We start from the raw sequence: 12963 nt of genomic DNA on the forward strand, positions 1-12963 counted from the left end.
ATTTCAAAAATGACAAAAATGATTTTAATCATTTTAAATTATTATTTTTCTTTCCTCTCATATTCTAATACAAGAAAGTAACATTGATCATTTGAATAAAAGTTTTTAATTTCCTCCCATATTTAATCTAGTTTTTTCTCTAGTGTTCATTCATTTTTGTGTAAAGAAAATTTCATAAAAGTGAGAGTAGAACGTAATTATAATCGACTTTGAATTTAGAAGTTATAATCGACTTTGAGTTTAGAAGTTTCAACTTCTCTACTTCACATATTATACAAAGAAGTTAAAAGAAAAAAAAACTATCATTTAATTTGAATGCACCAAAATGAACATAAATGAATTGACATAATGTTTGTACTACCAACTTTGAAATTAAAGATTCAATTTCTTCTCCACACATAATGTTTGTATTACCATAACTAGCATTAATCTATTATAAGAAAAATATAATAATAATAACCAAAAGTCATCAAAAGAAAATAATTTTGTTTCTATTTAAATAAAAATAAGCAGGTAATAAATAATAAAATGAACAAATATATTAGTCATATTTTTGAAAGGCATACGATATAAACCATTCAATTCTTCATAACAAAATTTTGACTTTATACCTATACACAAAATAATTATATATTGTAATAAAATCAACGTTTAAGCTTTGGTTTTCCTTTTCTAAAATTGTCTCCCAAATAATTATTTTAAAACAACTTTAATTTTTAAAAAATATTTAGACAATAAAATAGAGACAATAAATAAATAAATATATATATAAATTCTAACCGTGTTTAGGATTGTTTTTTAATATAGCAAAATAAACTAAAATATTTATCAAATATAATAAAATTTCATAATTTGTCAATGTCTATCATTATTTATCATGAATAGATTTTGAAATTTTACTATATTTTCAGATATCTTCAACGGTTTTATCATTTAAAATAATTTAAACTACGAAAGTTTATTCTAGGGTGGGCTCAAATTTTGAATGTGTTAAATCTAAATTTGAAGATTGGTAGATAAAATTGTTTAAATTTGAAAGTTGAAATGTTAGAAAAAAAAATGGTTGATTTGATGGACAAATGTGTTAGGAATGATGTGAACTGAAAATGGTATTAATTTAAGATTTTAGTTTATATAATGCTGAGATATAAATAATTATTTTTGAAAGGATTTGTTTGAAAATGAAAAAGGTTAGTACGAAACGTCATGAGAGTGGATGATAAAACAAAATTTCAAATTTGTAGACTCAAACAGTTTCTTTTGAGTACAACAACTACAGAGGAGGATTCCGACTTTCCAACCATATTAATTACCGCTAACCTTAGAGTACCAAAAACTAACTTCACACCTTCATCCAAGGGTTTGATTTTGAGTTTCGGTGTTCCATCCCATCCTTAAACTTTCGATTCTTCAACCTTTCGGTCCCTAATTTCTTTCTCTATATCCTCCACTCTCGTCTCTGCTGCAATTCATGTGCCTTTTGTTGTTATGCAGCTTCATTCCCGCCATTTCTTCCTGCTGGTATGCTTCTCTTTCCATCTCTATGTTGTTTTTGCTTTAACCTCTGATGGTTGGCTTTATTATCGCTCCAAAGCCGCTGGACTTCTCACACCCCTTTTATCCCTCTTTGGAATGCTTCTGATTCCACTCCCTGTTCTTGGGCTGGGATTGAATGTGATCAAAACCTTCGTGTCATCACTTTCAATCTCTCGTATAATGTTTCGGGTCCGCTTGGACCTGAAATTGCACGTTTGACCCACTTGCGTACTATTGCTTTGACCGCCAACCGTTTCTCTGGTGAAATTCCTTATGGGATTGGTAACTGTAGCCATTTAGAGTACTTGGATCTCTCCTTCAACCAATTTAGTGGACAAATTCCTCAGTCATTGACCCTCCTTACGAACTTGACGTTTTTGAACTTCCATGACAATGTTCTAACTGGTGCAATACCCAACTCCTTATTTCAGAATCTTAATTTGCTGTATGTGTATCTTGGTGAAAACAATCTCAACGGTTCTATCCCTTCAAATGTGGGGAATTCGAGTCAGCTGTTTCATTTGTATCTGTACGGAAATGAGTTTTCTGGTTCCATACCTTCTTCCATAGGGAACTGTAGTCAATTGGAGGATCTTTATTTGGATGGGAACCAGTTAGTGGGAACATTGCCCGATAGTCTTAACAATCTTGATAATCTTGTTAATCTGGGTGTAAGCCGAAACAATCTCCAGGGTCCAATTCCTTTGGGTTCGGGAGGTTGTCAGAGTTTAGAATATATAGATTTGTCATTCAATGGTTATACAGGAGGTATACCTGCCGGGTTGGGCAACTGTAGTGCCCTAAGAACCTTACTTATAATAAATTCCAGTTTAACAGGTCATATTCCTTCCTCCTTTGGCCGTCTAAGAAAGCTTTCACATATTGATCTCTGTAGAAATCAACTGTCTGGGAATATACCTCCTGAATTTGGGGCTTGCAAATCCTTGAAAGAATTGAATTTGTACGTCAACCAATTTGAGGGACGTATCCCTAGCGAACTGGGTTTGCTTAGTAAATTAGAGGTCCTTCAATTGTTCTCGAACCATTTGATTGGTCAGATTCCTATTAGCATTTGGAAGATTGCAAGTCTCCAACATATTCTTCTGTATAACAACAATCTTTCTGGGGAACTTCCATTGATAATAACTGAACTCAAGCACCTCAAAAACATTTCTTTATTCAACAATCAGTTTTCTGGTGTCATACCTCAAAGTCTGGGACTCAACAGAAGCTTAGTGCAAGTGGAGTTAACTAATAACAAGTTCTCTGGTCAAATTCCACCTAATCTATGCTTTGGAAAGACATTAAGGGTGTTAAATTTAGGTTTGAATCAATTTCAGGGTAGCATACCTTCAGATATTGGGACTTGTTTGACTCTTCAGAGGTTGATTTTGAGAAGGAATAATCTAACAGGAGTTTTGCCAGAATTTATGAGAAATCATGGCCTTCAGTTCATGGATGCCAGTGAAAATAACCTCAATGAAAAAATTCCGTTAAGTTTGGGCAATTGCATCAATCTTACCTCAGTTGATTTGTCTAGGAACAAGCTTACAGGTCTTGTACCGAATGAGCTGGGAAACCTTGTGAATATCCAAAGTTTGAGCTTGTCTCACAACTTCTTGGAAGGACCTTTGCCACCCTCGCTGTCAAATTGGACCAAGTTGAATAATTTTGATGTAGGATTCAATTTATTGAATGGTTCTATATCTCATAGCTTGGCAGGCTGGAAAGTCATATCCACATTGATTTTAACAGAGAATCAATTTACTGGAGGCATTCCAAATGTATTATCAGAACTTGAAAGCCTTTCAGTGCTAGATCTTGGTGGCAATTTGTTTGGAGGAGAAATTCCTTCATCTATTGGAGGTTGGAAGAATATGTTTTATTTCCTGAATTTCAGTGACAATGGGTTAACTGGCCAAATACCTTCCGAGCTGAAAAATCTGATCATGGTTGAGAATTTAGATATATCTCACAATAATTTGACTGGAAGTATAAGAGTTCTTGGTGAACTAAGTTCGTTGTTAGTTGAGCTTAACATTTCATATAATTTCTTCACGGGTACTGTGCCACCAACATTAATGAAGTTTCTGAATTCTCATCCCGCATCGTTCTTAGGTAACTCTGGGTTATGCATCAGCTGTGATGAAACAGATGGCTTAATTTGCAACAGAAGTAGTAGTATCAAAACTTGTGCTAGTCATTCAAGCTCTCGGCTTAATAATACTCAAATTGCAATGATAGCTTTTGGATCTTCACTCTTTATTGTTTTTCTGCTCCTTGGGTTGGTTTATAAGTTTGTTTACATCAGAAGAAACAAGGATACTTTTGACACCTTTGCTGAAGTAGGAACAACCTCTTTGCTTGTCCACAAGGTAATAGAGGCCACCGATAACCTAGATGAGCGATTCATCATTGGGAGAGGAGCACATGGAGTTGTTTATAAGGCATTACTAGATTCGAAGACAACTTTTGCTGTAAAAAAGCTAACATTTGGAGGATGTAAAGGGGGAAGCCAGAGTATGATTAGAGAAATTGAAACTGTTGGCCGCATCAAACATCGAAACCTGATTGCTTTGGAAGATTGTTGGTTTGGAAAAAGACCATGGTTTACTTATTTACAGATACCAGGCTAATGGGAGCCTTGATGATGTGTTGCATCAGATGAATCCAGCTCCATTTCTACCATGGGAAGTTCGTTATAATATTGCCATTGGTATTGCACATGGATTGATATATCTTCATTACGATTGTGACCCTCCTATAATACACCGTGACATTAAACCGCAGAATGTACTTCTAGATTCGGAGATGGAGCCTCGTATTGCTGATTTTGGTCTTGCAAAGTTGCTCGACCAAACTTCTGCACCAGCAGTTTCATCCTTGTTTGCTGGAACAATTGGCTATATTGCACCAGGTATCATTCTACACATACATTATCATGTTTTTGTTTTGAAGTATCGAATTATTTGTTGATCCATTATGGGCTTGTGACAGAGAATGCGTTCTCAGCAGCAAAAAACAAGGCTTCAGATGTTTACAGTTACGGAGTTGTTTTACTCGAGCTGATAACGCGAAAGAAGCCATCAGATGCATCATTTACTGAGGTGGGGAGTATAACTGCTTGGGTTCGGTCGGGTTGGAACGAGACTGGAGAAATAGATAGTATTGTTGATCCAATGCTTGTGGAAGAACTTTTAGATTCTGATCGAAGGGAGCAGATTAAGAAGGTGATTTTGTTGGCTTTGAGATGCACAGAAAAGGATCCTAACAAGAGACCTATTATGATAGATGTTTTGAACCATTTGATTGATTTGAAGATAAACCAATCGAGAGTATTTTTGGATTGAACAAAGACAAGTGTTTCCAAAACAATTTTATTTTAAATTGTTTTTAGTTTTGATAAAATAAATAAACAAACTTCGAAAGTTTTTCAAAAACTATTTTGAATGCTTAAAAAAATACTTCAAATATTTTTTTTGTGCTTGTACGTAATCTCGTATTGTAGTTCTTGGCATTGTAAATACTTGAAGGCTGGTTTTAGTCTCCCTTAGTTAGACTAAAAGTTTGTCACCTAAGACCAAGATTTGCAGTGGCAAAACTTGAATTCCAAAGTAGAATTCATTGTTAGAAAAAAAAAAAATGCTGCAATTACAATGAAAGTTATATTGAAGATTAATACAAAACTTGAAAGCCTTTGTAGATGTAATTTTCATATATAATAAGTGGAGGAGTGTCGCACAGCTCCCACTACTTGTTAATATTCATAGAAATCAATTAGCTCAGTGAACAAAGAAAGCAATGAAAAAAGATGAACAAAAAATTTATAACTGTAGAAGGTACTCTGTAGTACACATAATAACTACAAAAAGGGAAAGAAAAGGGGAATAAAGAATAAAGGCAGCATAGAATTGCCACTTGTTTGTGACACTAACATATAAAACAACAGATCCCTCTTTCTAGTAAGAGCAAGATATATCAAAGTTCTAAATAAAAAAGAAGAGTAAAAGAAAGGAAAAGAAAATGGCAATGGCAATGGCAATGAGTTCGAATGGCCGCAAATAAGGGCAATACAGTGGGTGGTTAAAACAAAATTTTAATAGTAAAAACTTCAAATATTATTCATCAAATTTGAATGTTCATGAGCCTCCCTTCTGTTTCAAAGTGATCTTATCACCAAGACTGAGAGCAATACCTTGAGTCTTGCTTCTTATCCTGATGTATCCACTTAACTTGCTGTCTACTTGTTTTTCAATGCTCACATTCACTAATGCATCTTCTCCAAAAACACTCTTTGCGTAAAGGTTAGCAGCAAGAAAACCACATTCACCTTCTAATGCCGATCTGATGCCCAAAAAACAAACGACAGTATTACACAAGCATGCACATATACAAATCTCCCTAAAATAAATCCAGTATGTAACTGCTGTTTAAATATGACATGAAAAAATCTCTATCTTTTAGTTTTCTCATCATCTTTCACAATTCATATATAGTAGAAGCACAACCAAAGCAAGGAATGGATATCAAATAGGTAGTTGCAATAGAGCAAGTTCCAGCGGAAAGGAACTTTAAATTAGAAGGGATTGGAGTAGAAGTACCAGAGTACAACTAAACAGTCCTATTGTGTTAGGTGTCCTGTCCACATAAGCATAAAGCATCCAAAGGTAAACGAGAAAGACTAGACCAAAGGATCTTACATTGGTGTCAAGCACTTCATATTCGTTGACTTCATAATGTGGTTTAGGAATTCCTTCTCATCTTGAATTATTGTATTCACAGCGACCTGCAGTCGAAAAGAACCATAATCAAAATTTATTGTATGACGGTTGCTTTAATATCAGTAAATAGGAAAAAGAAAGTTCATGTTAAAAATGGAATATATATGAAGTGAGATAAGCAGTCCAATTTCTACAACGCAAGTAATGGTGGAAGCCGTACTCAAGGATGGATACTCAAAATTAAAGAAAAATGGGCATTTCTTCTCCATATCCCTTACAAGGCAACCTGCATCTGCTGGTTAGCACAATTATGGGGATCTCATATGGAGTGGATCATATACCAAAAAGATCAAAATTTTCACTTGGGAGAACTGTACTAAGGATGTCCTTCAGAGAAAATCCTCCTGGATCAGCATTTCTCCAGCATGCATGCAGTCCTGTATATATGAGGAATATCGAAACTCAAATTGCCTATTCAGTAGCTGTTCTTTTTGCAAATAATTCCTGGAGCTTTGACTTCTCTATCTTTGGCTGGAATATTGTCCGCGCAGGTGAAATCTTCTCCCCACTACCTATCTTGTATTTTGCTTGGTCACCCATTCGAAGACACAAAAATGCCCTTTAGCTGAACTTCATGCGGGCTTTCCCATGGAGTAGTATGGCATGAATGCAATAATTGCATCTTCAACAACAAGAAACAAGACTGTCCGTTCTTTATTGACTCCATTACTATTTTACCTTTATCATGGAAAAGTTAAAACAACCTTTTTTTATCTACAATTTATTCACACTCATATCTCAATGGCCTAGGCTTTTGTAACTATCTCTTGGTAGACCTTTTGTATACATTTTCCTGAATAGATGAATTTGTTTTATTTCCCAACCAGTGTTTTTTTAAATACCCAAGGCACACTAAGGCACAATGGTCATTTGGAGCCTACGTGCAAAGCGAACTAAACGAGTTTTTTTTTTTTTTTTTTTTGTGAGGTGCACTACATATAAAAATATTACATTAAAAAGAGAAAGCATAGTTGAAGTGGAAATATGGAAAGAAAAAAAAGACCTCAAACACAAGAATTTTTGCATTTAGGCTTACTAACTTGAAATTTTTAGTTAATAAATAAAGAAAACCCTTAATTATTACTATGTTTTTTAAAAAAATGAGAAAGCCCCAAAACCCAAGATTTTAAGCCTTGAGGCTTTGCAAATGGCCCATGCCTAAGGCGGCCCTTATTTTGTGAGCAAAGGCGAGGCGCTAGACGTACGCCTGAGAAGGCTTTTTAAAACACTGTTCCTAACCAAAAAAAAAAACACACACACATGCAAACAAACAAAGTTCAATATTTTCGTCAAAACAGATCAGAGAGTGCATAATGTCAAAACAACAGACTGTGAACTGGAATAATACTGAAAACAGGGATTGGTACTCGAGGCTTAGAAAGAATCTTAAAGATGATAAAATTGATGAATGTGCTTTTATTCACACATTTTTATATCTAATATTTGAACCAGTGCTTTGGAAGGGCTTTTTCAGCGGAAAAATTAAGTTCATTTTATGGGAAATTAGTCAGGGTAGCCTTAAAATGTTGATCACCTCCAAAGGTAAATGCATTATTTCACTCACCCTCCATGGTGTGTTATGAAAGCAAGCTCAGAATCTACTATTGCCACTTTTTGGTTCTTTCTTCTTTGCTACACAGAACTGTAATTTCATTGCAAAAAGTCTTGGATGGTTCTTGATTTTGTCTGGCTCCATATTAAATCTTCTATCACTGATTTTTGTGGGAGATGCACAAACTAATGGCTGGCCTTTAATCATTCCCCTTTAGATCATTTTGGTGTGAAAGAACGGGAGGACCCTCAACAACACTCATTCTTCTTTTGCGGACTTTCTTGATTAAGTTTTGTTTGATGCTCTTTCTTGTGTAAATGTTCGTAACCTTTTAAGAATTATAGTCTCTGCTCTTTGATTTATAATGGCAATCCTTCTTGTAAGAGCCACTGGTGTTATAATATCATTTTAATTTCTCCATATTATAAAAAATAATAATAAAATAAAAAACGTGGTAGTTTTAAAATGAATGTTACCAAAGAACATAGTGTACGTACCTTGTTTTCCCACTCAAATTCAGCCCACATTGCTCTAAATGCCACATCAGTGCAGGATGCAGGAGAAATATAATCCATGATATCTATGTGGATATCATTAAGAACTATGACTGTTCTCTCTAGCACATTAGAAGAAGTCTCATATACGATGTTACCAAATATGACTCCTGTTTCAGTAGAAGAAACCTTGATGTTAGCCTTTATTTGTTTACTTGACTCCGGAGCAAGCGTATAGTTTTGAGGGCGTTCAACAAGTTTGAGGTCACCCATAGTGGCCAACTCAAGGCACAAATTCTGAAGAGTTTCTTTGGTTCTATTAATCACTGTAACATCAAGAACAATGTCATAATGATGAACAGTGACATAAGCTTCTGCATAAACAGGATCACTGAATCCAGTTAGTTGAAGAATGCGGTTGAGTTTGTTGGCATCATCGCCCTCCTTTGTAAACTCTCCAGTAGCACGCTTAAGATCATCTTGGACCTCATCTTCCAGTTCTAGCTGACTCATACCCTGAAAAATGATGCTCATAAAGTTAATGAAACAGGTGAAACCAAGAAAACCAATGATTTAGAAAATAAAAGCTTGAAAATATCATAATTATGATTATATCAACCACAGTAACTTGTTTAATCGAGAAAATTTGGATTTGAGAGTTGAGACAATCAGAAAGCACGAAATGGCCATTCACAAAGCCCCTAACTACTAAGATTCTATCCTAATTGTGTATAGAAATTGGCTTTCCCATCTTATACAAATTTTTTACAATGAAAAGATAATAATGGAATTCAACTGAAACCAGTTGGAGGGAAAAAGAAGCAGCTTATCATGACATGGTATTAGTGTCCTATTATGGAGAGTAGCCCACTCACAAAACTATGTATAATGCTAAAATTATTTTAAAAAATTTTTTAAAAAATCTTTAAAATGTTAATTGAAAAGCTGACATATTGTAATGAATTCCATTCTCCTCTCCATGCAAGAAACAGGATTTATGAATTGGTTTCTAGAAACTTCCAGTTGAATTTTACTGTCTTCTTCCTGTGAAGATTAGCCCAATGCATGCCAAAAAAATCGAAGCATAGGTTATTGGCATCCGTAGTTGCTTCATCCAAAGGAAAATTGACGTAAAACACATTTTAAGTCATTGCATGCAAACACTATGATACAGAATGAGAAAAGCGTTGAAAGAATGAAATGTCATAGAAACATTTAATAAACCACAAGAAGAACATGAGATATTACATCCAAAGAAAGTTGACGTGAAGATACCAAAAGAAACTATTTCAAACTCTACACGTCAAGGAGCAAAACAATAATAGAAAAATAGAACGTCATAAACAAGTTTTAAAAAAATTCAGGAGACAACACGAGAGATCTTCATCCAAAGCAAATTGAGATCAAGTACATTAAAAGTTATAATATTGAATTCTACAAATCATGATACAAATAGAACTAGAAAAACCAAAAAAACATGCAAGAGACAACAGATGAAATGTGTATTACCTTCCTGCTCTTTAAGTGGTAAAAATCAATTAGATCATCTGGCTGTGCATGGGATATCTGAGCCCTGGCTTTTATCTCTTCAGTTTCATGGCGCTGCTTTTCAGCCAGCATTTCACAAAGCTCTGTCTGCAAGATTGCAACCATATCTTCCTCACTTCATCACCAGTATTGCTTAGCAGTCTAATACAGAGGACAATCCTATCACGTGAGTCACTATCAATTGGATGGGGAAGAAATGAAGATTCACCCAGTTGCAACATAGAAACCATGATCAATAATGCCTGAGTGAAGGTTCTGTTCACTTCGACTTTGGAAGGCTGAACCTCCTCTAGCCTCAAAACAAGCTTTGTAAGCGTACAAGCCACAACTGCCCCAAGGAAAAAGTCGCCAGAAAGAATTAAGGATCTCAAATTTCCAATAGAGGATAGGGAACCCTGAACAAGGGTAGGTGGAGACATTGCAGTCTCAAGTGCAGCACTTTGGGTTGCATAGGTTCCATCTGCAAGAATGGCAGGCCTTCTCGAGGATACTGTGGTTGAGCTTACTTGTTGTGAAGTTTTTGAAGACTCTTGTGCCTCTCCTTCCTCTGAAGCTGTGTAGAAAGGAAGGTCACCAAGACAAGTTTTGATGGTAGAGATTCCACTCTCAACTTCAGAGAGCGAGAGACAGTACTCTCCAATAATCCAAAGTGCACAAGAACACACCCTCGCTGCACGAATCTGATAGAATGTATCCAACAGTCGTGTAATGATAGAAACTCGCAACTTGGGATTTGTCTCAATGATCTCACGTACAAAAACAACAACATCCATTGCTGAAGCTACATTGGTATCGCTCAAGAAATCCATCAAGAGATGTACCACTGTGCTGGCAACCTCAGGGAACTTAATTGCACAAGTATGAATAGCCTGCACCAGCATTTGCCTATATTCCCCATTCTTCTCATGCTCTCCACTTTGAGTCTTCACCACCTCCTTCTTCAGCGACATAACAACTTCATCAATATTCCTAGGAGTAATCAATTCAAGGGCAATATCAATCGTTTTCCTCCTAATATCAAGATTTGGGCTGGAAAGTGCGCGAAGCACATCCATTACTAGTTCGACCATTATCTCCCTATGAGATGTCTTAAGCTCATTGAGCCTATCAAGAACAATAAGCTTAACATTATTATCACTTTGGGAGAGCAAAAGCTGGCAGTAAGTATTCGCAGCGGCTCTAATAGCCGTGGGAGCTGAGGAAAGAGACACAAGAGTACCAGCACACTCATAAATGACAGCAGTTGATGGGGCATTCAACAACGATATAATGATCTTAATATATTTGCCTTTCTCAGCCTTATTGGCCCGGCAAACCTTCCTAATTAATTCTAAGACAACCATCTGAAGCTGCTCACCCCAATCAGTCATCCTATCGATGTTAGTAAAGAGGTAATTGATAGCCCTTTCTTGAGCACAATTGAAGAGCATAAGAAAAGCATTTCTCTTACTGGAATTGTCCTGCTCAGAGGTCAAGAACTTCTCGATGATCTCAGGTGCACTATCCAGTAATTGCTCCCCTTGAGGAAGTTTGTAAACGGACATGACAGCAAGCACCGCATTCCGACGAACAAATGGGTGGCGATGCTCCAAATTGGTGAGAATGGAAGGGATCAGGGGCTCAATGATCTCAGTTTCATTCAAACGGCAGAGAAATCGGAGGGTAACCCCACGAATATACTCGTTAGGATGCTGAAGGTTGTTACGTAGGTTCTGGCAAATAAGAATCATCTCCGGCAAAACTTTACCTCGTGAATCGGTCTTGTCAATGATTTCCAAATAAAGAAGGAGGAGTTTCTGGATGGTGTGGTCATCAGAAGGAAGAACGTAGCGTATAATTGTGATGAAAAGTTGAGGAATGGTTTCACCATTGAGCAACAACATAATCGCTTTTTTCAATGCTTCAATCTTGGAATCAATGTCATTCCCTTCCAAAGCTTCCTTGATCTCATTCGCCATGGCTGGGTGCCCTTGTCGAAGTGCACCAAAAAGTGCACGACTTCTCCATAGCTGCTTATCGTTTGGGATAAGAATCTGAAGAAAAGTGAAAGAGGAGGGGGTGGAAGAGAATTGAGATGAAAGGGAGATTGAATTGAAGAATATATCAGATCTAGGTTGGAGGTGAGAAGGAGAAGTGAAGAAAGTACCTGATTCGGTGTGGAGGTTGAGGAGTGAAATTAGATCTCGAGAAGCTTGATGCGTTTTGGTTGATGTGAAGAACTCTCAAAGTCTCAACCCCGAAGAAGAGAGGAAATGCAGATCTGGTCGTTTCAGGACTAAGCTCTCTGTAACTGTGGACAAACCAAACTTCAATAAAATAATCGGAGACGAAAACGTCGCTTCATTTGTGTACCCTCCCTCTATTAGGCCCATTCTAAATACATTTCTTGGGCTCAACTTCTAAATACCCCACCCCATTTCATACATATCCCAATACTTCTTCAGCCCAACTGAGTCCAAACACATTTTTAAAGTAAGCAACTGATTGGACAAAAATTGGAGCATAAAACAAGATTAACAGAGTCATTTGTGTTTGAAGTAGAGAGCAAAATAATAAGAGATCCCAAAACAAAAGCAGAGATGGATCTTATTGCCATTCCACAATTAATGACAACATCACAAAATACATGGATTAAGGAAAGAAAATACGGGAGTCCTATGGTTGTTGATTCGAGACTCATGAACGAACAATCAAAAGTGAAAAAAAAAAGAAGAAAAAACCAACTAGGGCAGTATGGTACATGGGTGCAATAATTAGAACAATATGCAAAAAAAATAAGTGTCATGAGTTGTTTTTTTTTCTATAAATATTTTTGTGATCTGATGCAATTTCTCAAAACAAATTCTAGAATTTCAAATTCGGTTAAAATTTGGGTTGATTTTCATAAATATAACAAAATACTAAAATATTTACGCATGTTTAACAAAATCAAAAAACCCCATTATATTTTTATAAATTCTAGGTTTGGCCTTGAACAGTGTAGACGATTTTTCATTTCTTTTTCTTCTTTTTTCAATTTATTCATTTCCTCCTCGTATTATTACTTATTCTT

At 35.9% G+C, this 12963-nt stretch overlaps 1 protein-coding gene and 1 pseudogene across 1 annotated transcript; one reads left to right on the forward strand and one right to left on the reverse strand.

The window, feature by feature from the left end:
* Positions 1 to 1571: 1571 nt before the first annotated feature.
* On the forward strand, positions 1572 to 4976 carry LOC116405526 (annotated as a pseudogene).
* Positions 4977 to 5338: 362 nt separating this feature from the next.
* On the reverse strand, positions 5339 to 11918 carry LOC116405515 (coatomer subunit beta-1-like). The gene is given in 7 exon segments (XM_031889489.1): positions 5339 to 5880; positions 6237 to 6322; positions 8367 to 8879; positions 9873 to 9985; positions 9988 to 11877; positions 11880 to 11900; positions 11903 to 11918. Coding segments are annotated over 7 exon segments (2844 nt in total). The 3' UTR covers positions 5339 to 5675.
* Positions 11919 to 12963: the final 1045 nt, after the last annotated feature.

This window comes from Cucumis sativus, unplaced genomic scaffold, assembly GCF_000004075.3.
Source record: "Cucumis sativus cultivar 9930 unplaced genomic scaffold, Cucumber_9930_V3 scaffold114, whole genome shotgun sequence".
Classification (NCBI taxonomy): domain Eukaryota; kingdom Viridiplantae; phylum Streptophyta; class Magnoliopsida; order Cucurbitales; family Cucurbitaceae; genus Cucumis; species Cucumis sativus.